Source organism: Nematolebias whitei, chromosome 11 (assembly GCF_014905685.2).
Source record: "Nematolebias whitei isolate Nwh7 chromosome 11, NemWhi1, whole genome shotgun sequence".
NCBI classification, from domain to species: Eukaryota; Metazoa; Chordata; class Actinopteri; order Cyprinodontiformes; family Rivulidae; genus Nematolebias; species Nematolebias whitei.
Genome location: NC_056508.1, coordinates 12,723,171 through 12,749,330, shown reverse-complemented (window position 1 = coordinate 12,749,330; position 26,160 = coordinate 12,723,171). Strand labels below are relative to the sequence as shown.

The 26,160-nt window shown below is 41.0% G+C and overlaps 1 protein-coding gene across 1 annotated transcript in view; it reads left to right on the top strand.

Moving 5' to 3' along the window:
* Nucleotides 1–26,160, top strand: part of hspg2 (heparan sulfate proteoglycan 2) — a 209,281-nt gene that overhangs the window by 154,659 nt on the left and 28,462 nt on the right. The window contains exons 50-65 of the mRNA XM_037684663.1: nucleotides 2,145–2,204; nucleotides 6,517–6,639; nucleotides 6,812–6,964; nucleotides 9,749–9,909; nucleotides 10,173–10,250; nucleotides 12,250–12,385; nucleotides 13,974–14,125; nucleotides 15,972–16,116; nucleotides 17,340–17,483; nucleotides 18,003–18,137; nucleotides 18,220–18,401; nucleotides 19,158–19,353; nucleotides 19,470–19,649; nucleotides 19,736–19,996; nucleotides 22,392–22,554; nucleotides 22,757–22,854. Coding sequence (XP_037540591.1) covers nucleotides 2,145–2,204; nucleotides 6,517–6,639; nucleotides 6,812–6,964; nucleotides 9,749–9,909; nucleotides 10,173–10,250; nucleotides 12,250–12,385; nucleotides 13,974–14,125; nucleotides 15,972–16,116; nucleotides 17,340–17,483; nucleotides 18,003–18,137; nucleotides 18,220–18,401; nucleotides 19,158–19,353; nucleotides 19,470–19,649; nucleotides 19,736–19,996; nucleotides 22,392–22,554; nucleotides 22,757–22,854 — 2,367 coding nt within the window. The remainder of the gene's footprint in view (nucleotides 1–2,144; nucleotides 2,205–6,516; nucleotides 6,640–6,811; nucleotides 6,965–9,748; nucleotides 9,910–10,172; nucleotides 10,251–12,249; nucleotides 12,386–13,973; nucleotides 14,126–15,971; nucleotides 16,117–17,339; nucleotides 17,484–18,002; nucleotides 18,138–18,219; nucleotides 18,402–19,157; nucleotides 19,354–19,469; nucleotides 19,650–19,735; nucleotides 19,997–22,391; nucleotides 22,555–22,756; nucleotides 22,855–26,160) is intronic.

The window sequence follows — 26,160 nt, the reverse complement described above, 5'->3', positions numbered from 1 at the left end:
ATGGGGAATCAAACACCAAACCATCTTTGGCACAGAGGTAGGAAAATGTTTTGTAGGGATTTTAATATTTAGAAAAGCTTTCAGTAAAAAAAGATAATCTAACATGTTTTATAATTTACATCTGGAGCTGTACACTACGACAGAGTATTAGGGCAACACTAAGAAAAATAAATTACATTATGGGAAAAAAGTCATGAAATTTTGAGAATAAAGTTTTATGACAATAAAGTCATAATATTACGAGAATAAAGTTGAAATAATACGAGAATAAAGTCGTAGTATTACCAGAATAAAGTAGAAACAATACGAGAATAAAGTAATAATATTATGAGAATAAAGTTATATACATATTATCAGAACTCAGACATGAAAAATCAATCTTACAACTGCGGTAAAATGATGAATGTTGACGTCATCAGTGCAATAGCAGGGGCCCAACTCACTGTGGCATATTGATTCTTATGATAAACTGAAGCTGTATGGCATTGCAGTTAATGGCTGCATTGATGGATTTAGTCGTCACATAATGTGGATGGAGGCATATTTCACACACACTGACCCAAAAGTGATCGTGGATCTACTTCATAAACACAGTGACTCAGTGGAGGCTGTCCACAGCAGGGGCGAGTTGACCCAGGAACATATTACGAGTTTATTCTCATAATATTATGACTATTTTCTCATATTTTTTTATTTTCTTAGCGTGGCCCTAGTACTCCGTCGTAGTACACAACCTGTCAGTAAGTTCCCAAAATTTCTAGAGTTTTTTTTAATTTTTTTTATATTTTTGCTGTTGTACATTTTACTGGAGGACAACAATATTAGAAACTAATTTGATCAAATTCAGAAGATCTAGGAATATTTTTAAGTTAGCACTCAGTATGTTGAGGCTTTTATTGTGAAGGACTGACAGAAATTCTGTGATTTCTGACTAATTCTCCACACCTATGGCTGGTTCAAACAAATGCATCATCATTTTGGAGCAGAGTCTGTAAAATGCATCAATAGCCTTGAGCTAAAATGTTAATTACAAACAGAGTCAGGTTCAGGAGCACCACAAGGTTCACTACTCGTGCTTCTTCTTGAAACACTAAATTTTTATCTCAACATTTAGCCTCTCTTGACATTTCAACTTCAAACTGTTTAGCCTTAATACTTGGAAACAAAAGCAATCCTTATCCTTAAGTTTGTTTTACCCGTATATGTTATTATATTTGACCAGAAATGTTGACTTTTCTTTATTTCTTTTGGTGGATGCAAATATCCTGCATGATGTAAACTTTATATTTAGTGCATTTGTAATAATATATGTCTCTATATTTCATAGAAAACTGGTCACATTTTTAACTGTTTTGTTTATCATCACAACTGTTTGGTGTTTTTTAATTGATTTAAGTGCTTTTTGATTGCAAATGTAAATTTCTTACTAAATTCTTTCTTTAAAATGTTGTTTGATCAACACCAAAGTGGTGTGATGTCCACTTCACATTGTAATGTATTTATCCCAACTGTGAAAATGTTTTGTTTAAAAAAGAAGAATTAAAATATGAAACTAAAGTGATTTCTAAATTTATGGGAAGGGTGTTTACCTGTTCATTTCCACAAGCTGTACGTTCAGTTTTAACAGTTAAGAAAATTACATTTAGTTTAATGTCTGAAGCAGTTTCTGCTACTAACCTGCATGTCTAACATGGAGCTGCTCTGCAAACAGCGTGCTGCTGGAGCACTCGCAGTCCGTGCACGTGTGTGTTTGTCCGTCTTGATGTTTAAAGCCATGAATGTATCGTGCTCGTGTCTGTTCTAGCTTTGAAACTAGCATAACTTTATTTCACCAATGCATCAAGTGCACTTTGTTTTTTTGTGCATTTATCAGGTAAGTGTGAAAATTTAAAGCATTGAAATGATGAATTCAACGGTACTGCGTTTGCTGTGTTGCCTGAACGTCAGCGTGACGTCAGATGAACTCAGGTTTAGGATTGTCAGCATGTTTTCCTGTGTGTGATAAAACTACGGTGGCCCAGCTGCAGAGAAGGCTGTTCTGTAAGTCTCTCTGGGGGAGATAGGAGGTACTACTGCTGCTGATGTGGAAGAGCTGACCTGTCAGTTTACTTGTCCCCCCCATCCCCACCTCCCTCCATCTCCAGAGGCCTCTCAGACTCAGATGTTTTACACAGCCTATGAAATGTTTGAAGGACACAGAAAGCGTAAGTCCGCATGGTTTCCTCTCTGCTGGGCTCCGTGGTCGGACCCGTCTCTCCCTCTCTGTTATGCTTGCACTCATCTTCTACAGCATGGATACACTGGGGTGGGGGTGGGGGGCTGCTGATGCCCATGTTCTGTCTATTGGAATTGCACCAAACATCACAGTCATTTTAGGCTAAAAAAGTCTCTTTGTGTTTTTTTTGAGAGTCAAATCTGTACATGAGCATCAGTGGGTCCCACCTTACTCTTGGGGTTCATGGGGGTCCATCACTGCAGGAACAGATGCATGTTCTTTCTTTTGGTCACCTTTTCCTGAATGTCTTCTTTGCATCTTTGTAAAAGATCACTCTTTGTTTTACACTAAATATAGACACTGCTGTAAAAATAGACCTCACAGACTCGAGGCTATAAATAAAAGTTAAGCTTCAGAACAGAGGCAGGTTAAAAGTGCAATATTTTAGAAAATCATTCAAATGAGCACTTGAATGTTTTTTATAATGAATTTCCACATTCAGCAAATGTCATTTCTTCTGCTTTGTCTTCTGCGCTGTCCTTTATCTCTGAAGGAAACATGCTGGGCTTCAAACATCATAACTGTGCTTAATACATCCCAACCTTTACACCGTGTGCCAAGCAGAGCGTCTCCACACTTTTATTTGCAGAAAGGAGTGTGTTAATATCACATGTATTTCATAATGTATTGCCATCTATTGTCGATTCAGTTAACTGACAATGGATGAAATGTGAACTATATTGAAAGGAAAAATAAAACATCAAAGTTCATGCTCAATAATCCAGGTAAAAATCCAGCAATGTTCAGTCAGGTCATCTGGATTGTTTGAAACCATCCAGATGGCCTGACTGAACATTGCTGGAAAAATAAAATACTGAATTGCAAAAGACAGTTTAGTGCAATTAGGCTATTCTTAGTTTGCAGAACTGAATTAAAACAGCTTCACAGCTGTAATATTTGCCTCATCTTGTCAGGTTTTGTGATAAACAACCCAAGGATGCAGACAAAACGAGCTAAAAAGAAATAACGGTGCAATGGACACTCGGGGAACATTCAGGAGATGGACAGAATGAAGGGCTGACAACAGACTGAAAACCAGGAGACAAACAAACTGAATCAACAATAACACAAAAACAAAACAAACTCAACCATCCAGAAAACACATCTGCTACAAATGACAGAAAAAAGTTTGATGAGGTCAAAAAGTGAAGGATGTCTTTCCCTCTAACAGCACCATAAGCTCAACTTTATTATCAGCTTGATTTGTTTGTGTAATTTTATCCATATGGCTTAAAATAAATGATTAGTTTTGTAAAACCACAACTTTCATCAGAAGCTCAAATTTAAAACCTGTTTTCAGTACATTTCTTTAAAAACGTGAAACTGATGTTAGCATTTAGCTCATGGACTCTAAGAAATACTTTGATGGCCATCTTTCGAAAGTCAAGTCAGTTTTATTTATAAAGCATATTTAAAAGCAGCAGCTGTTACCAAAGTGCTTAACAATAAAAATCAATGGCAGTAATTTAAAGAAGAAAAAATAACAAAAATTAATTAAAAGCATAAAACATAATAAACAAAACAATAAAATACTAAATCAAATCACACTGTGTTACAAGTTAATGAAAACGGGTGTTTGAATTATTGAGCATGGACTTTTTTGAAAACAGGTGTGTTTTTATAAGAGATTTAAAAACAGGAAGTGAAGTGGTTTGTCTAATGTTGGGGGGCAGGTTGTTCCAAAGTTTAGGGCCCACGACTGAAAAAACCTGATCTCCTCTGAGCTTCAACCAAAATCAGATGATCAGATGATCTCAGCACCAAGAAGGAACATAAGGTTGAAATAGGTCAGAGAGGTATGAGAGTGCAAGGTCATTTAGGCACTTAAAGGTCAACAGGAGAATTTTAAAATCTATTCTGATACATAAAGGGAGCCAGTGAAGGGAGGACAGAACTGGTGAAATATTCTCAAACCTACTAGATCCTGTTAATAGCTGAGCTGCAGCATTTTGGACAAGCTGGAGACGTGAAAGGGAGACCTGACTGACCCAACATAAGGAGTATCACAGTAATCAAGTCGGGTTGTAACAAATGCATGGACTATTTTTTCAAGGTCAGAGCTGGTCAACACTGATTTAAGCTGTCCGTCTTCATTGGAAGAAACTTTTCTGCAGAACAGAGTTCATCTGTTAATTAAACAGAGTCAGAGTCTAAAACCATCCTGAGATGAGTAACAGACTGCTTAAAATATGGCTCAACAGAGTCAAGGTTTACAGAACAGTGACAGCAATAAAGCTAGGGCTAAACACAATAACTTCAGTTTTCTGATCATTAAAACAAACAAATTGAAGCCATCCATGAATTACTGTCATCAAGACAATTTAACAGAGGCTGAATGGAGCAAGAACTATTGGGTTTTAAGGGCAGACAAATCTGACAATCATCAGCATAACAATGAAAATAAAGCCCATAATTCCTCAGAATAGACCCCAAAGGGAGCAAATACAGTGAAAATAGAAAGTGTCCAAGAATCAAGCCCAGTGGAACACCACAGGAAAGAATCCCTGAAGCAGATGATATATTACCAGCATTAACACAAAACTCCTGTCACTCAGATAAGAATGGAACGGTGAGCACAAATGTTCTTTTTTCTTTAAAGTAATAGTTCGGACATTTTGAAGTGGACGTCATTGGAGAGGCTGTGAACAACCTGTGCTGACAAGCAAATTATGAGTAATCCTAGAAGACCCACTTAGCTGTCATACAACAAAGTTCAAAATTTCATAGCAGTTCATGCAAACTTCATTGTATAAACCTTTCCACTACCATCAGGTTTGTGTTACACATTTATTCCAGCAGAAAAATATTTACTACAACTACAACTTACTGCAGCTGCTGTTTCTGTTCAGTGCCCTGAGATGGCTTCTGTTGTGACTTGGCACTATATAAATAAATTGAATTGAATTGATTTGGAGGAGGCAGCACGGTGACGCAACTGGTAGAGCTGCTGCCTCTCAGCGAGCAGGTCCCTGGTTCAAACCCCGGTCCAGGGGCCTTCTGGGTGGAGTTTGCATGTTCTCTCCGTGCATGCGTGGGTTTTCTCCAGGTACTCCGGTTTCCTCCCACAGTCCAAAAACATGCATGTTAGGCTGATTGGTAACTCTAAATTGTCCCTAGGTGTGAATGAGAGAGTGAATGTTTGTTCGTCTCTATGTGTCCCTGTGATGGACTTGCGACCCGTCCAGGGTGTACCCCGCCCCTCGCACAGTGATTGCTGGACATGGGCACCAGCGACCCCCGTGACCCAAAATGGAACAAGCGGGTAAAGAAAATGGATGGATGGATGGATGGATGGATGATTTGGAGGATATAAATAGCCATAACATTAAAGGTAAATGTTGGTGTATAATAAAAAATGTGACAATGGTGTAAAAGTCTGACACATTAACAGCTATGAAACATAGGAACTTGCTGCCATCTTAAAATGGCTCCGGTCCGTTTGGTCTTGGTTTTGACCACACTCAGTCTGGAGTGAACTCATCAGCTCTGTCGGACGCAAAGTTTCATCAAACCGAAGTCATCCAAAGAACTATCAGCAACAGGTTGGTTAGTAATTGTTCAGAATCCTACACCTCAATTTAAAATGTCTGAACTATTCCTCTGAAGTCGAGTCTTTAGCAAACAGAACCTCTTTATGTGTCAGCACTTGAAGATTCTTTTCCACTTTCTAACATTAGAAGTTGAAAACGCCATTAAACACCTTTAAAGTATTTTTAATAACTTTTATTGCTCTGTGTCACATCTGCCAAGTTTTTATTTAAAGAACAACAAATCCTCTTTACAACCTGGAGTGTTTATTAACTGAAGAGTCAGTGCTCAGTTCAGATTAACTGTCCCAGACATTTTCCTCTACACGTTCCTCCCTCTGTACCGAAAAAACCCAAAATATTTTTGCTCTGTTTCTTTGAGATATTGGGTTGGATAGAACCAAGCTAAATGACTGAAAACATAATATGCCCAGGGGTAATGGTGATGCCTGCCTCCCTTTTCTCGTCTGTTTTGTCTGTGTTGAGTGTCTGGCTGCCACGTTTAAAGGCGGCAGCTCTCAGAACAGTCAGTTCCCAAAGTTTAAAATCATTCCCACAACTTACAATGATACAGTGGTGCTGATGCTACACTGCTGACAAGGTATCACTTTCTGCTTTACCTCTACACTGAATCCATCCTGCGTTGTCCTGCTTTATTTCTCTGAGATGTCTCCACATTAGAGCTCTGTTTGACTGCCATGCCTCCTTCTGCAGCTGTGGAGGGGGTCCAGCCCATCGCCACCATCACCCCCTCAGTGTTAAATGTCCAGCAGGGCCATCGAGCTGAGCTTCGGTGCTCAGTGACTGGAAACCCAACGCCATCCATTGAATGGATTGGTACGACCACCCAATGTTTCTGTTTTGTAGTTTCCTGCAGACCTTGTTGAGATATATTCTGTCATTGGAATAAAAACATAGTTTTGTTTTGTACAAACTAATTTGTAAAGCTACAAATAAACTCTATGACGAATAAAAAATAAATCTGACAAAATGCAAATATGTGTTACAGGAGGCCCTGGGAACAGAATGATTCCCAGAGCTGTGATAAGAAATGGCATCCTGACTTTCACAGCTGTGGACCTGGCTGATGAGGGGGAGTACACGTGCAAGGCCCTGAACACTCACGGCGAGCACTCAGCACGGGCGTCCATCTATGTCCAAAGTATGCTCTGTGGTTATGAGTGGGAGTGTTACATGTTGTAGGTCAGACAGCTGTTCTCTCAGTCTGCAGCAGTGATGGGTAGAATATAGGATAAAGCAATTCTGTGATGTAACGTAAGCCCACCTGCTGAAGAACAAGAGAAATGTTCAATGGATCGCAAAAATGTTAATTCCTTTAATAATCCTTGTTTTGTTGCCTTACAGCATTTAAATAGGCTTTATACTTATTTGTAAGCAATAAATCTTTACAAAATATGTATAAACTGAATAGTGGACAAAGAGGACATTAATCAGAGAAGCAACCAAAGACAACTTAAATGTTTGGGCAGCTCTTCCTCAGAGATGGGAGCTTATAGAGCCCTACCAGCTGCATACTGCACAGAGAGGCCAGGAAAAAAAGTTGATTTAAGACTTGACTGATTAAAGTAAAACATTTTCCCAAATAGATGAATCAGATGAGCCTAAACTTTAACTTTTCGGTCATCGAGGACAATACCATGTCTCCTACAAACCCCAACACCTTTGATCATGCAGGGAACACTATCCCTACAGTGAAGCACGGTGGTGGCAGCATCATGCTGTGGAGATGTTTTTCGTTAGTATGGACTGGGAAACTGGTCAGAGTTGAACAAAACATGGATGGACCAAAATAGAGAGAATTGTTTGAGGGAAACATGTTTGAGTCTTGCAGAGATTTAAGACTGAGGCGGAGCTCCACTGTCCAACGGGACGGTGACCCTAAACTCACTGCTGAAGCAACTCTCCGGTGGTTTAACAGGAAACAGCTAAATGTCCTGGAATGACCCAGTCAACGTCCAGACCTCAATCCAAATGACAATCTCTGGCTGGATTGTTGAACACAAGTGGCAGTGGGTTGAATAAATGTGCTTGGACCACTTTTTCATTTTTCTGTATACAGTAGCCCCTCGATTATCGTGGGTATTAGGGACCACGCCCCCCTGCACACGTGTGCGCACGATAAGTGAAAATCAGTGAATTAGGGATACAATAGTTCAAGTTCAAGTAAACTTTATTGTCATTACCATCTCGTGGTACATGTGAAGGAACAAAATTATGTACACAAGTAGTAATAGTTGTAGTAGTAGTAGTAGTAGTTTATTTTAGTATTTATATACAGGTATATATTAAGGCGTTTTAAACCCTTCCCACACTCTTGCAATGTTCCTAACAATTTTCTAAACTCTTAAACCTTTTAAAATATTAATCTAAATATACTCACCGGAGAAGATGAAGATGAAGAATTAGCTGTCCAGTGATGATGAAGAAGGTGATGAAGATGAGATGAAACCAGGTGCTTTGGCTGCATTCTTCATAATAAAAGTGTGAGATGGCATCCTTTTTCAGAACAGGCCCGTTTGGTCCACGTTAAAAACCTTGTTCAGACCTGTAGACCTCCTCGGTGATCAGATCTTTGAACTTGTGTTAACAAACTCCTCCACTCCTGCTAGATCAGCGGACACAGCTTCTCCGTGCAGAGAAACACTTTAATCCAAATCGTTTTTATCCAAAGTGATGTTTTTTCTGCGATCATTTATCCACACGACCAGTGCAGCTTCCATCTTAACATCATGCCGTAGGCGGCCGGCAACATCCGCGTAGGTACGGCCATCTTAAAGTTTGTCCAGAAGTTCCACTTTCTCGGCTGTGAAGATGGAACAGCTGAAGTGGGCGGCTATGGCTGAGTGGTTAGAGCAGTAATCCTCCAATGCAAGAGTTGGGGGTTCAATTCCACCAGCAGTTACATGTTGAAGTGTCCCTGGAAAAGACACTGAACCCCTCATTGCCTCCGATGTGTGTCCCATCGGTGTATGAACGTGATAAAGAGCTTTGAGTATCTCGATAAGATAGAAAGGTGCTAGTCCATTCTCTTTAATCGTCAACATCTTCCACTGGTGTTTCGGTTCGCCCCCAGAAACTTTAGAATACACAGAAAGTTTGGAGCCATCCGGTTGAAAGAGAGCACAGGTGAACAGACCGCCTGCTACTGTAACAACCCATCAGCACCCGGGTCACATAGTACGACGTTCTGTTTCTTAAAGAGACATGTCCTCACATGATTTACAATTTCTTTAGAGTCTTACGTTTGTAAAGTTGAATTTTCTTAAAACAAAAACTTTTCCATGTGACATGAATTAAATTTTTCTTTTGAAAGGCTGGTTCAGCAGTTATGACTTTGCTTTGCAAAAATACTGTTTGGCAGAAAGCAGTGCTCAGAGGCACTACAGTACAGCACAGCATTGATTTGAGGGAAATGTAGTCCGTCTGAGTGGCGATTACAGTACATTTGGGGGTTGAATGACAGAAAACTACAAAATGGCGGCGGCTGTCTAAATTTTTTTTTTTTGTCATTAACCTTTTCACAACCACGAGTACAGTACAGTGATATTAATGTACAGTCCATAATCATGTGTATAAAAATAAATACAATTATGTGCAATTTTTTGAACGTCCGCAAACCGCGATAGAGCTAGTCCGCGAAAGTCGAACTGTGAAGTAGCGAGGGACTATTGTACATATTTTTGGTCAGTAGAATAGTTTTTTAACTCCCATTTAACTTTAGTAATTTGTAGGTTTTTGTGCAGATCATTCATAGTGAAATAAAAATCTATGTAATGTCCAGGTTGTAAAACGCCAAAAGGTGTGAAGCTGTTACAGACACATATCATTGATAACAAAAATGTTATTTTTTATAAAATCTGACAAACCCTGTCAACTGGAGTTATTATGGTGATAAATGGTCAAATTGCCTTTTTTCTGGGTTTAGAATCGAACCCCAGTGGCCCCGGCACCGTGCCCCAAGTCCAAGTGAGTCCTCAAAATGCTGAAATCCACGAAGGCGAAACCTTGAGGTTGTACTGCAGAGCGTCTGGCTCGCCTGCACCAAAACTTACCTGGGTGAAAAATGGAGGACAACTCCCCCAACAGGTGAGAAAAGACACACCACCTCCATGATTGGTTAAAAAATATTCAACTGTTGTTCCTGACTTCTCCTTGGAAAAGTTAAATGACAAACAGAACGTAATACACTTGTATTTGCATTTGCCTGTGCTGTTTCTCTGCCTACACATCAGGGTTTGTCCAGTGTCTTTGGTATTTATTTGGACTTTTTCAGGATTTTGACCATTTACCTTTTGTTTGTCTCCTCCCTCTTTTTTTTTTGATCCTGTCCTGTTCTGCCATTTGCTCAGGCCATTCCCTCTCACGGTTTCCATCAGTTTAAAAGCAACAGTCTCGGTGTGTTACAGAGACGTATTGAGGAGCTGCAGGTCTGTCCATCTGTCTGCTGTCTGTCTGTCCTGTCACATAGCTCACATCCATCTAACCTCGTCTTTACATCCTGTCCACTAAGTGCATGTCCAACTGTGTCCTTCATTCACACTTTGTGAGTTGCGTTCATGTCCCACAGCTGCTCACTCAGTCCAAACACAGCAAGCAGGGTCTGGTGGACCTCCTGCATGTCGTGTCTGTTGTTGTGGTAATTTAGGTGTTTCATAGTGTCTCGTGTTGTGCTGTCCACATCAAACCATCCTCGTTTCGCTCCCAGATGAACCCCAGCATTCCACAGCACTAAGTAGACAGTAGGTGCTGCAGGTATTTTCGACATGTTTGGCACCGTATGAGGCGCCACCCTCTGTCCCTTTGCCCTGGAGGGCTTTTGTCTGGCTTCTGCGCTGTCCTTCTCGGCTCGGCCAAAGCTTCAGGGCCCGTTTAGTTCTGCCTCAGGGAGCCGCTGCGTTGTGTCAGCCTTTCCCAGTGGGAGCCGGGCTCTGCCGTGCGACCACGCAGAAATTCTGTATGCTCTAGCAAACGGCTTGCTTTGAAAACTCTTCAATGGGTTCAGACTCACACTGAGGCGCAGCCTGCCTTGATCACAGCTCGGTTTAGCGTCCCTCATGGTTGACCGGGCTGCAGCTAAGCAGCTTTGTCTGCGGATGCCCCAACATCCCCCTCCCTTTGCTCCTCTAACCGCCGATACAGTAATCCATCCGCAGACGTCCTCATTCTCTTTTTCTTTAAAGCGTTTTAAACTTTCATTCAAAACGATTTTCACCTGCATTTGAGGACACTCATAATGGGCAGGACTGGTTTAGTGCTAGAAGGTCAAGAAAGAAAATAAGGTTGATTCAGGTTTTCGGGTCGGACACTTGGTGTGGATATTTCCACTTTAATGGAGGTCACATGTTAGTAACCATTCCCAGACTGTAACTTTACAATTAAAGGGATTATCTGGCCAATTTAAAGAAGGACTGAACAAATTATGAACAAATAATATCTTACCTGTTGTAAATAGCTATTTAAATTACCTCCTTTTAGAGAGATAGGGTTAGAGTTTGACCGTACTAATGAGCTAATGGCTAGTCTGAACATGGTCAAGACTCACTACAATCTTAATATGACTCCAATCTCAAACATCTTGTAGCTGTTAATGGAAAATTTTATACCACCATCAGTTTTATATAACAGGTATATTTACATGTCAAATAGCTACAGCAGTAACAGTTGGCTGTAGCACTTTCAGTGGTAATATTTCTGTCAAAATACCCGTTTAATGTAAAATTGAAGATGAAATAAAAGGTTAAATAATAGTGTTCCAACTAGCTCTTTTCTATCAGGCCTGTCAGACATTTTTCCAAACAGGCTATTCAAAAAGCTATTTACAACAGGTAAGATATTTACCATTGTTCATAAGTTTTCCACAGAATTCCATCATAAAATGGTGGGAATGTTCCTTTAAGACCTGATTTGTTATGCTGACTAAAATAACCTTTGGCACTGACTGATTTGTCTCCAAACTGTCATATCTGTGCTAATTTCTTCCTCATGATCATAATCACAAATCATTAATTTTCTATTAGAACAGATATTAATGTATAAAAATTAATCATGATAAATTCACAGTTATAACCCCACCAATCACTTCTGCCATGCTGGTCCTGCTCTTCTCTGTGCGTGGGCCAGCATCACTGAAATCACAAATAAACCAACAAACTGCTGCAGTGATAGCTCTTGTCTTGCCCTAAAGATCTCTGCTGTAGTGTATTTGTGTTGCTAGTAGCTAGTTATGTCTCCATGTCGGCAATGCTATATTTGTATTGTTTTAAGGAGCATACAACAGGTAAGTGATATGCTTTGTTTTCAAAATAAAACTTAATATATTAATATGTTGTCATGGTGCAGATGTAGTGACCCATGTTGTCCATCACTGCTGTTGAAGAGGATAGAACTGAAATAATTTTGTAATCCTTGTTGTGTTTTTCTCTTCAGGCCCGAACAGACCGCACAGACATCGGTACCCTGCTCATCCCTGAAATCAAGATGTCTGACTCAGGCACTTACATGTGTGTTGGCAGCAACAGCATCGGCTCGAACAGCGCTCCCATTAGAGTCACCGTGCTTAAAGGTGTGGCGGCTTCATCATGAAAAAAGAAGCAGTCAATTTATTGGTGTTTGACTTGTTTTTATCTCTTTATCTTGTTTTTATCTCTTGGTTTGTTGTCCTCCATCGTGGAGTGAACAGAAGGAATTGGAAAAACCCTCTGTCCATCTGTCCGTGCATGTTGTGAGCATAATAACTTGGAAAAATAAGCGAGGTGCTGACTTCCATTTTGGTGTGTGGCTGCATCTTGGTGTAAGAAAGGTTCCTTTCATACCAGTAAATTGGGTTGCCAAGTCAAAATTCAAGATGGCAGCCACTATATATAAGTAAACCTTGCCAGCTAGACAACTTAAAAATAAGCAACGGGCTAACTTTCTTTTTGGTTTGTGACTACATCTTATCGGAGGAAAGGTTCCTTTAGAAAGTGTGTTGTTATGTCAAAATTCTACATAACCACCATCATGTGTGTGTGTGTTTTTGCTTCAGGTTACATTGTGGGGACCAGTTTTACAAAAAATCATGCATTGGGAGTAGGGATGCACCGATAAATTGGGGCCGATTTATCGGCCCCCATTTCCTTAATTTTGGGAAATCGGAAATCATCTGTCACTCGCATGAGAAACTGATTTCACCGATTTTTTTAGTTTTAACAATAATTGTCTGAACTTCATTTATATTTCAGAGCACTACTTTATATCCAGTTAAACAAGTTTGTATTGTTTCTAAGATATTGTTCCAGGGTATGTTTTTCAATAAAATAATATTGAAAAATTGAAGGCGCATTGTGACCTTATAAAATCTGACAGTGTTGCTTATAAAACAAAATCGGTATCGGCAGGTCAGTCTTTTTAGAAATCTGTGATCGTTGATTGACCAGAAAACTGCAATCGTTGCACCCCTAATTGTGAGGACAAACTGCTCTTTATGGGGACCAAAGCCAGTCCCCCATAAGGAGAAGTCTTGCTGGGGGGTTAGGGGGTAGGTTTAGGACTAAGGTGTGAATTGCGGATGGGTTAGGGTTAGGCATAAACTAGTAATGGTTAGGTTTAGGGTAAGGGTCAATGTTTATAAGAACAAGTGTGTGTGTGTGCGTGCGTGCGTGCGTGCGTGCGTGCGTGCGTGCGTGCGTGCGTGCGTGCGTGTGTACATTGGCCACCCCTATCATTTAAGGAAACATTGCTTTCTAGTTTTTATATTTTATAAGATAAATTTATGGTGGGCATGGCCACCACTGGCCACCCCCTGACTCTGTCATTGCACCTGATGGTGAATAAACTTTCTCCCTCAGTTTGCCAGGATCTATCACCCTGCACTGCCTCTAACAAGCAAATATAAAAACTACCTCTGTTCTTCAGTGTAACTCCTACCTGCTTGAATGTCTTGCACAAAAACATTTAGGTTTACTGTACTTGTACAGTACTTACATTTCCTTTTCACTTCCAGTCCAGAAAACTACTCATCTCTAAAACTACAAACATTCAGTATTCACTTCCTCCAGCCTCGGGGGACACCGGCATATCGCTTGTGTAGATTAGTTTTATTATGTTTACCTTTGTGATGCACATAAATTTTATAATCTGAAGAAGAAAAAATGTTTTTTATGTTCAAGCAGCAGACTACAGCTCCACAGCTGTTACCATCCAGCCATCTATTGCTGATGTCCAAGAGGGTCAAAGTCTGGAGCTCAACTGCTTCGCTCCTGGAAACCCCCCTCCTAAAGTCACCTGGACGAGAGCCAGCGGACCCCTGTCGGCCAACCACCAGGTCACCACACAAACACCAGCGTGTGTCATTTACACGGACATGCACAAGCTTTCAGCTTTGCTCCACTCTGAACGTCTGGACGGGCATTTTATTTAGCAGTTCCAAAATACATGTAATACCTGTCAAAGTGAAAATACGTCCGACTTATAAGTCTCTGTGTGCAAGTTTAGTAACACCACTTAGAAATATTTTCATTGATGCTGTCTTTATATAAATTCTGCATCAGATGAATATTTTACCTGAAGAGAACAAACGATGGCAGCTACCTTCATGTTTCGTCTGCTGGACTACAAAGTGACGACTCCTCTGCTCTGACAAAATAAAAACTGACATTTATTTTAAAAATCACTGATATGGTTTCCTGCAGACTACAAGAGTGACGAGCCACCTGGCTTTTCCTCGAGCTGTCTTCTGTTGTTGGTGCATGTATCATGCACATCTGTGAGGGGACTCATCATGCTCAGCAGTATATTCAGGTTCTGGAATATTTGCTGCCACTTTTTGTATTTTCAAGTTAAAGTCTTGCTCATATTGGTAAAATACAGAAGTCCCAAAAGCACATTCTGCACTGAGTCTTTGATCACCGAGTGTTGTGGCTGGTGGTAAATGAACAAAGTGCAACGATGGCCTTCACCGACACACTTCAAGACATGTTTAGCACAAGTTAGAGCAGATTCAGACATAAAGTCTACAAGGCGTTTGTTGTGTGGATCACCTGTGAACTTTGTGTTATTTTCATCATAATCCACCGTTTTTCATTGCTCTAGCATGTTTGTGTTTTTTCCAAACCTGAAATCTTTAAAATCATAATCACACAATTTACTGGGCAGCACCAAGAATCTGACAGTTTCCTAAATGATGAAACAGCTTCGACCCAGAACAGGAAGTGTGAATCCCACTGAAGGAGCTTTGTGAAATGTGGCAACAACATATTAACAGGACTTCCTGTCAGCGCTGTAGCCTGCTGAAGTCGTCACGGATTCGATTTATTGTTCCAGTGCGTCCTGCACGTTGCTCAGGCCGACTGGGGTATCTGACACTGGCTTGTCGTTTTCCCCGTTTACCTTTCTGGTCCTATTGCTTCCCCGGATAAATGTCTCATAAATGAAGAGCTCTAATAGTGAAAAAGGCCGGTCTTCTTACAGCCTGTGGATTTCTGTCATTCTGATATTTGTCTCACATACAGTCATGATGAAAAGTAAGAAATTCATACATTAAATTTAGGATTTTACATGCCGTATTTTCCGCCGTACATGTCGCACTGCCCTATAAGTCGCATCAGTACAAATATGTCTGATAAAGTGGAAAAATCCATAAATACTTTGCTTCGCCGTATCCGTCGCATCTATTATGTGTCACCACTGACAACCTGTCTGTGCGCTCCCGGAGCACCGAGGCAACGAATACTTTCGAAAATGCAGCTGATTTGACTTTCAAAGTTCATTTATTAAGTAAAAGTTCAACTGAGACAATTTTAAGCAAATAAATAATTGTTTTTAAGTGGTAATCTTGATAAATTCTTGTTAAAGTCCTCCCCGTGGCCGCCATTTGGCAGCCAATAGATATTTGGCACAACACCAGCCTGTATTTCCAGGTTGTCAGCGGTGATGCCTAACAAACACGATGCGTCAGCGGTGACGCATAATAGATGCGACGTATATGGAGAAGCGACATATTTATGTTGTTCTCCACTTTATTAGACATATTTGGACTGATGCGACTTATAAGGCGGTATGACGTGTACAGCGAAAAATACGGTACTCTTACCAAAGTTGCTCAGATCTTTAAACCAGATTCTTTTCATGTCCAAATTAAGCATCACATTTTCTCCCTCTCCATCCTGCAGATTGTTGGCAGTCAGCTGCGCATCCTGTCAGCCTCCTCTGAGGACTCAGGAGAGTATATCTGCCGGGTGCAGGACAACTCCTGGAGCTCAGGTCCTCATGTCCTCCAGGCTTCTGTCTCCGTGTCTGTCACCTCATCTTCTTCACGTAAGTAAAAAAAAAAAAAAACACAAGTAGGGAGTCTTATGCTTCTCAAATGGAGAAATGAACACGAGAATGTTTTCAGTTTTTTCCAGTAGTTTAATATCACTGCTTTAGTTGAAGTGAGGCAGTTTGACTAAACGTCTCAGCAGTTCTAACCAGGTTTTTAAAGATGTCAGAGTTTTAACCAGGTTATTAAAGTTGTCAGGGTTCTAACCAGGTTATTAAAGATGTAAGAGTTTTAACCAGGTTATTAAAGATGTCAGAGTTCTAACCAGGTTATTAAAGATGTCATCATTCTAATTAGGTTTTTAAAGATGTCAGAGTTTTAACCAGGTTATTAAAGTTGTCAGAGTTTTAACCAGGTTATTAAAGATGTAAGTGTTTTAACCAGGTTATTAAAGATGTCAAAGTTCTAACCAGGTTATTAAAGATGTCATAGTTTTAGCCAGGTTTTTAATAGGGGTGCACCGATAAATCGGCCGGTTATCGGCCCTGATTTCCTTAATTTTGGGAAATCGGAAATCGGACGATACTTGCATGAGAAACCGATTTTACCGATTTTTTTGTTTGTTTTAACAATTGTCTAAACTTCATTTATATTTCAGAGCACTACCTCATGGCCAGTTAAAACAAGTTTGGTTTGTTTCTAGGATATTGTTCAAGAGTATGTTTTCCAATAAAATAATATTGGAAAATTGAAGGTGCATTTCAACTTTATAACACCTGACAGTGTTGCTTATAAAACAAAATCGGTATCGGCCAAAATCGGAATCGGCAGGTCAGACTTTTTAGAAATCTGTGATTGGTGATCGGCCCGAAAACTGTAATCGTTGCACCCCTAGTTCTTAAAGATATCAGAGTTTTAACTAGGTTATTAAAGATGTCCGAGTTCTATCACCAGGCTTTCAAAGTTGTCAGAGTGACTCAGTGCAGCAGCAGGGAGACACTCTGAGGGCCAGGCAGCACACTGCAGGGTGTTGTTCACAGACTCACACCACCTCTCCTCCTCTTTCCACCATGCCTTCATGTTAAATGATTTTCCTCGCTACTGTCCCATGATCTCATCCTCCTCCACTTCTTGCTGGAGCCTCTTTACTCACTGCCAAAGTATCCCACGGCCACACTAAACGGAGAATTTAATGCTCTGAATAATCCAGCATGTAAATCAAAAGGGAATGTTTTTTTCTCAGATAGAGATTAGTTCATACCGCTGGTTTCTGCCGCAGGCCTGCAAAGCCCGATCATCGGCATTGAGCCCCACAGTGCTGCGGTGGGTGTGGGGGAGTCGGCCAGCTTCAGGTGCCAGGTCTACAGTGGATCTCAACCCGTCAGACTGGAATGGAAACTGGTCAACAACCAGCCGCTGCCAGGTAAGAGCCAAGGACCCGACCACAGTGATGTGGTTATTTACACACAGTTACTGCTCTGCATTGTGCACTTGCTTGTTTACAGAACTGAAGTTTCACTTGGTATAAAGTAAGCTCTTTTAATGTTACAACTTGTTTCATTCTGAGAGCTTCATCTGTTCTTTTCCCACTTTTACAAGCTTTATTATGTACAAAAAGAACTTTCACAATATAACATAATAAATCCAGATGAGCTCTGAAGGGTTTGTCTGTTGACGTCTGTGGCTCATATTCTTTCTTTTCATTAAAGTCGAGGCAGCAGATCTATTAAAGGTCTGTTTGTAGAAAGACTGGGACATCTGAGCACTTTTGACTGAAAACTCTACGCCCCAACAGAAACTATTGTTATGATTTCATTGGGGTTAAATGCTCTCCTCGGAGAGTCCTCCCATGTTCCCATAATGAGCTGTGCTAACCCGTCCAGTGTTTTCCAGCTGTTTCCTGCAGCACATCTGATGTGTCACTTCCTGCTCTGTTTTACAGATAATGTCAGAGTTGGCCCTGGTGGCTCTGTTATCACCATCAGCAATGCTCGCCCTATGAACCATGGAGCTTACCGCTGCGTGGCCAGCAACCGGTTTGGTATCACCCACACGATAGTGTCTCTGATCGTTAAAGGTATGTCTGTGTGCTCCCAAGCAGGTTAAAGAGTTCCCTCTAGTGGAGGATCACATATCAGTCAGTGCATTTTTCCCTTCAGAGTCTCCCGTGGCCACCGTCACCCCTGTTGGACCTGTGAGGGTCAGAGCGGGTGACCCCATTAACCTTGAATGCCAAGCTTCAGGAGAGCCCCGTCCCTCGGTGACCTGGCACAGACTGGACAATAACCGTAAAACCCTGCTGCACAGCCCCGCGCCTATGGAGTCTAATGCAGTCCTGCAGGTGCTGTAAACAAATGAGCATTAGCTGAGTCGGCGTGCACACTATTGTGTTTTAACTGTTTTTTAATTTCTCTGTATGTTTTTGGGGGGGTTTTTTGGGAGGGGGATGGGCAATCCAACAACTTCTGCATACTTTGTGCTTCATAATATATCAAAACATTCAGCTCATTCAGGAACTGAATGATATGACTTTTGGTTTTGGAGTTTAGACATTTAAATTATTTTGCCAGTAGAAATACATTAGGATATTTTCTATTCCTTTAAAACATTGTTCTCTTTAAAATCTGCTCTATTTTTTTAAAATGCTGCTTTCAGCTAATGTTTTGTTACTTTAAACTCTTAAGCTAGTCTTTTACCACTATTACTTTGTAGATTAGAACTAGCATTTGGTTATTTTTAGCTAGCCTTTTGATACTTTTAACTAGTCTTTGCTACTTTAGCTTTTAGCCATTGTTTCATGTTAGCCAACCTTTTTCCAATTCCAACTTTTAGCTAGCTTTTTTCTTCTTTTAGCTTTTTGGGAGCAGTTTGCTTTCATAGCTTTTAGCCTTTTGCTACTTTTGACTTTTAGCTAACCTTTAGATACTTTAGCTAGCATTTTGTTCTACTTAACTTCAACAACTAATTTTCAGCTTCAGAACTCCACATTCATGCTGTGTGTTTACAAAAAGACAATTTCTTGAGCTGGTTTGTATTTTCTCTTCTTTAAGTTAATGATGGTCTGGGACTGATTTTAGCTTCTGTCGTCGTGCTGCAGATTCTCGTGGCTCGTCCAGAAGACAGTGGCACATATGTGTGCACGGCTCGGAACATGGAGGGCACCACTGACACCAGGGTGGAGGTGACGGTTGACGGAGGAGCCCAGGTCCCCTCGGCACCCATCGCCTCAGTTTCTGAGCCTCTGCTGATTGTGGTGGAGGGTCAGACTGTAACGCTGCCCTGTGAGGCCCACGGTAATGTCTTCTCAGTGTCTCTGAAAGAGAGTGTCTCAAAAATAAAACTGTTCATCTCAATTTTAGATAAGACAAGAGGGTTTTTGAAAGAGTTCCCTGTTTTTGTTTTTTTGTAGGATTTCCCTCCCCGACCATCAGGTGGTCCAAGCTGCGGTCCCCTCTACCCTGGAGACACAAGGTAGTGAACAACAACCTGGTTCTGCCCAGTGTGGACCGACAAGACTCTGGGGAATACATCTGCAGCGCCACAAACACCATGGGAACCAGTGAAGTCACCATCACGTTAGATGTGGAGAGTGAGTAATCTCATCTGTCTGCTCTAAGCTTTGATCATTTATTATTTCATTCATTCATTTATTTATTTATTTTCTTCTGCCTCCAGCTCCTCCTTACGCCACCTCTGTGCCTGATGACGTGGCTGTGCGGGTCGGGGAGGTGATCAGACTGCAGTGCCTGGCACATGGCACCCCTCCCTTGACCTACACCTGGACTAAGCTGGACGGGACCCTCCCTCCAAGAGCTCAGGTCAGCGGAGGTGACCTCCAGATTAACCTGGCTACTGCTAAGGATGCTGGGAGCTACAAGTGCGTGGCCAGCAACAACATCGGCAGCAGCGAAGTAACTGCTAAAGTCACAATCAGATGTAAGTCTCTACACATGCCACTGCATGATTTACAGACATACCGTATTTTCTGGTGTATAAGTCACATCAGTCAGAAAAAGCATCATGAAGAGGACAAAAAACATATATAAGTCGCTTCAGCGTATAAGCCACATTTATTATGCGTCACTGCTGAACTGTCGCATTTATTATACGTTTATTTAATGGTCAAAACAGCTTCATTTCGCCTGGGCAGCATGGTGCCATCCATCCATCGTGGCCAGAGCCGCTAGCTCTCCTACGTTCCTCTGCCTGCACCAGCTGAGTGAAGCGTGCACAGGAGGATTCAGTGTAGCAGTTCTTAGAAATTTAAAGCGTCGGTCAAAAATTGCATTATGAGTATGGGGAAAAAGTACATATATAAGTCGCAGGACTGACAAATCTATGAAAAAAAAACTGTGACTTATATGCCAGAAAGTACGGTAATTTAGTGCAAAGTAGGAAAAGAAATACAGGAAAAAGCTCAAGTTAGCAGAAAGATATCTAAAAGTTAGCTGAAAGAAGCTGAAAACAGCTCAAATCAGCACGAAGAAGCTGAAAGAAATCTGAAAAAAAGCTGAAATGAGCTGTTTAAACTAGGGCTGCAACTAACGATTATTTCAATAATCGATTCATCGGACGATTATTTTTTCGATTAATCGATGAATCGGCAAAAAAAAATAAAAAAAAACGTTTTAATTTCCACCCCTTTATTCCAAAAGTGAACATTTGACTGACAGCAATTCACACTAAAAACAAGCTGCTATTTGACTATTGTGTTAGTAAAATATTGAATAATAAAAAAATAAAAGTTAGTCAAATAGCTTAAAAAAATAAATGTACACAAAAATATATACAAATGTATCTTTATACCTGCACAGTGTGTAGCTACTTTGTAAAATGTGTCCTTGAGGGAAGAGTGTAACCTGGATTAAAAGTGTGGATTATTGTAGTGAAGCCTTCGTCTTCAACCATCGACAGAGGCCTCATGTCAGTGACGATCATTTAAGGATGATTTCAGTGAAGACAGCTGCTGCTGTGGTGTCCATGATGTCTGTCCATCATGAAGGATGTTGTTGTTTGTTGTTGTTTTCTAGAAAGAGAGAGTAAATATTTATTATAGCATAATTTACAGCAACTCAAGAAATGCCTTGTTTCACTTACAGCGTTAGGTTCAGGCAAAAGTAGCTAAAAGAGCAATTAAACACACACACACACACACATATATATAAAATACTTAATTACACACATTTGAGTAGATGTAATAAATTACTTTAATTACTGTTTAAATGCAATTCATCCTGCCATACCTGTAGTGTCTTCAGACTTTGCCAGCAAATTAAAAGTTGAAGCTTAATCGTTAAATTATTATCTTGTGTTAGATTTATTTATAAATCCCATTTAAACACTGATTGTACCAATTAAATTAAATAAAAAGTAACACACCTTCTCTATCACCGTCATTAATCAGAAAACAAACAAACAAACAGCAGCTTCATCTACAGACAGACTGACGTTACGTTTTCTCTCTTGAAACAGAACAATGTGTTAAACTGTAGAGATTCACCTGCAACACGAGTTGGGAGTGAGACATGTTGTATCAGCTGCAGCTCGTGACTCCGACATGTTTACGTTTCATCTCCGTGGTTCTCTCGTGTCGTGTCGGTGATTTTCAAAGCTGCATGTTTCTCATTTTTTATCTTTGTGAATTTCTCCCACACTTTGGAGGACTAGGGTCGAACAGTTTTCGCTGCGTCGGTCATTTGTAAAATTTACTTAAATTTCCTTTAAAAACACTCTGCTTTGCTTCCTCCTCCCCCCTCGCTCTGTTCAACTCGCGCTGCAGTTTTTTTTTTTTCAAACTTTATTCAGTCAGTCAACATTGACAATGAACTGCCCGTGAACAAAACGAAACAGCTCTGCAGCGCCGTGAAAGACGCATAATCGCGCGACACAACGAATCAATAACGAAATTTGTTGCCAACGCTTTTAATCATCGATTTTTATCGATTTTATCGATTCGTTGCTGCAGCCCTAGTTTAAACAGCACTAAGGCTTTGAAGAACGTGAAGAGAGCTCCATTCATTTTCAATGAGGAAAGCACAGCCAAAAAAGCTAAATATCTCAATAAGTAAAAATTGCACAAATATCAAAGTCACAGCAGGAATGTCCTGAATGAGCTGAATGTTTTGAAATATGACTAGTTGAACGAACACAAACATTGTGGAACAAGTTAGATGCCGAAAAACGTATGGAAAGAGAAACAGGATGTAAATTTGCTTACATGAAACAACAGCCTGCAGCCAAACAGCTTGTGTGCTGCACATTAGTGACTGAAATTAAATTAGTACCAGTACCTGCTTCTAAAATGTAAATGATGTCTCTTCTTGTTCTGCAGCCCCGTTGGCCGTACGTGTGTCCCCACAGGTGGAGGTTAAAGCCCTGGGCAGTGCTGTGGAGTTCACCTGTTCAGCAGCAGGTGGTGTAGAAACAAAGATCGAGTGGCTGAAGGAAGGTGGAGCCCTGCCGCCAAACCACCACGTAAAAGATGGAGTGCTCAGGTGATTGCTCCTGGTCTGGTGAATAACAGATACAGACCAAACTAATGAAGGTGTTACACCCAGAACATCAGCTGTTGTTGCAGCTAAACACATCTCAAAACATCATTTTAGCCTTATCTACTCCTTACTTTCATCCATGAGAGGTGCATTCTTAACTATATTAGTAAATACAATATGGGTGGGATGCATGTTTTTCTTATAGGATTGAGAACCTGGAGCAGAGCAATGAGGGAGTTTATATCTGCAGAGCGAGCAGTTTGTACAGCCAGGCACAGGACACCGCCAGGCTGACAATTCAAGGTCAGTAAGATCCACTGCACACCGTTTTTACCTTCAAGGCCTGAAAAACAGCTTTATCATGTCAGATAAGTTCAAGAGAACAGAAGCAAGTTTGTGAGAGAGAATAATTGTGGTAAACAGTGAACTTTCATCTTGAGGACTGGGATTCAAGGAACACCCAAAAGTCAGGTTTATCTTTTGACTCAATAAACGGATCATTAATAAGGGTGCCAATGCATAAGCTTAGAAGCAACCTTAAAACTAATATTGGGTTGTCTAAACTTATGTAGAAATGTTTGCAAATTCATTTTATTTCCACAAACTTTCCACTTCTTGTACAGTTTAAATAAGCAACTGAAGGCATTCTTTCACCCACTGTGGTTTTCATGGCTATAAGAACTCCAGAGTGCAGAACGCCCACAACCAAAGTCTCAGAAACTCTCATTATATCTGAGCTCAGAGTTTTCTCTTCCAAACTGTGGATGAAATGTCTCTTTAACTTGTCATATCACCTAGAAAAATCACTGTTGATACATGAACATTGTGATGACCACTCTTCTGGACCACTTATGGTTCAGGAAATCTTCATTACTTTGTAATGTTTTTCTACAGTGACTGTTTAAGGCTTAATTTCTACTCATCAGTTCTATCTGCATGTCTTATTGTATTTTGCTGTGCAGTGGAGGGAGGTTGCAAATACTCTGTGCCTGTGCATGTTTTGAGCATATCTTGAAAAATAAGTAGGGTACAGACGGTGTGGGGCTGTTTCTAGGCATAAGAAAGGTCACCATGAAAAATTGGGGTGTTGCGTTAATATCCAAGATGGCTGCTACCAAATATGTACTGTATATAAACCTTGTGAGTAGGATAACTTGAAAAATAAGCAACAGGAAAACTTCCTTTTTGTGTGTGTACTGCATCTATGCATATAAAAGGTCCCTAACAAAAATTGGGTTGCCACATCGAAATCCATATACGTTTAAACTGACCACCTCTATCATTTGGGAAAACTTTGTAGTTACTATATTTCTTAAAAGTATAGTTTCTTCAAATGACTGGGGTTGCCAAAGAACATTGGTCACCTCCTGATTCCATCATTGCATAAGGTTGTGAAGAAAATTGCCTCTTCCACTCACCAGGATCCGTCACTCTGCACCATCTCAGGCAAGCATAAATGATAAATGGACTGTACTTATATAGCACCTTTCTATCTGATCAAGATACTCAAAGCTCTTTACAACACAATCTGTGCCTTATTTATCCATTCATACAGCACTCTACTAGATCTCTACAAAGCTAATTGAACAAATCATTCTAAAGAGACTAATCAATGCTTTATGACATTCTTACACCGATGGGACACACATCAGAGGCTATGAGGGGTTCAGTGTCTTGCGCAGGGACACTTTGGCATGTGACTGCTGGTGGATTTGAACCCCCAACTCTTGCATTGGAGGATGACTGCTCTAACCACTCAGCCACAGCCGCCCCTCATAAGAAAAAAGAAAAACATACACCATGTAACTCCTACCCACTGGAATATCTTACTCAAAAAACATTAAGGTTTACTTAAATACTTGATAAGATTAAAAACATTTTGTCCAAAAATGATGCAGAAAAACGGTTCCATGCATTTATTGAAGCAGAATCTCTCCCTCAACCTGAAGACAGCAATCCACCCTTTTCCGGTTGAGGACCATGGCCGCTTCACACTCGGCTGCGAACCGCTCCACTGAGAGCTGAAGATCACGGCACAATGTCACCATCAGGACCACATCATCTGCAAAGAGCAGAGATAGCATCCTGAGGCCACCGAACCGGAATCCCTTCACCCCTTGGCTGCACCGAGAAATTCTGTCCATAAAAGTTATGAACAGAATCTGTGACAACAGGCAGCCCTGGTGGAGTCCAACTAACACACTGAAGGTTTCCAACTTACTACCGGCAATGTGAACCAAACTCTTGCACCACTTGTATAGGGACTGAACAGCCCACAACAACGAGCCCCCATCCCATACTCATGGGGCACCCCCCACAGTGTGCACAGGGAACATGGTTGAAAGCTTTCTCCAAGTCCACAAAACACATGTAGACTGGATGGGCAAACTCTCATGACCCTTCAAGGACCCTAGTGAGGGTAAAGAGCTGGTTCAGTGTTCCACGGCCAGGACAGAACCCGCATTGTTCCTCCTGGATCTGAGGTTCGACCAACAATCAGACTCACTTCTCCAGTACACCTGAATAGACCTTACAAGGGAGGCTAAGGAGAGTAATGCCCCTGTAATTGGAGCACACCCTCCGGTCCCACTTTTTGAATCCAGAGGCAGTTCTCCCAATGTCCATGCAACATTGCAAAGGCATGTCATTCAAGACAGCCCCACAACATCCAGAGCCTTAAGGAAATCAGTGCGAATCTCATCCACCCCCAAGCCCTGCCACCATGGAGCTTTTTAACTACCTCGGTGACCTCAGTCACGGTTATGGATGGATCAACTCCAAAGTCCCCCGACTCCACTTCCTCCATGAAAGACATGCCGGTGGGATTGAGAAGGTCCGAGAAGTATTCTTTCCACCTCCCGACAACATCACTGGTTGAGGTCAACAGCACCCAACCTTCACTGAACACAGTGTTAGTAAAGAGCTGCTTTCCCCTCCTCAGCCACCTGATAGTTTGCCATAATTTCCTCGGAGCTGACCAGCTTTATCCAAGGCCTCACCAAATTCCTTCCACATCCAAGCTTTTGCCTCAGCAGTAGCCAAGGCTGCAAACCGCTTGGCCCTCTAGTACTCCTCAGCTGCCTCCGGAGTCCCACCAGCCAACAAGGACGGATGCTCCTTCTTCAGCTTGACAGCCTCCCTAACCTGGGTGTCCATCACCGAGTTCAAGGATGGCCACCTTGAGTAATACCAACAATCTTGCAGCCACAGCTCAAGGCAGCCACTTCAGAGTCAGAGTCAGAGTTTCTTTATTGTCATTCGCACCTCATGTGGTACATGTGGTGGAGCGAAATTATGTACACAGGGTCCCAGTTACATCCAACAATAAAATGTCTAAGAAAAACAGTAATAACATCTAAGATATGAACTAAGAAAAACATCAACTAAATATACACTAAGCACTCATAACATAAAACATTGAACATCAGCACAAACATGAACATGAGTCTGTGAGCAGATGTGCACGCATGAACACATCAACATTGAAACAGATCAGCAGCAACATGAAACAGATCAGCAGCAACATGACATGGTTTTTCACAGTGATTATTCTAGTTAGAGATTCATGAGTCTAACAGCCTCAGGGTAGAAGCTGTTCCTCAGTCTAGT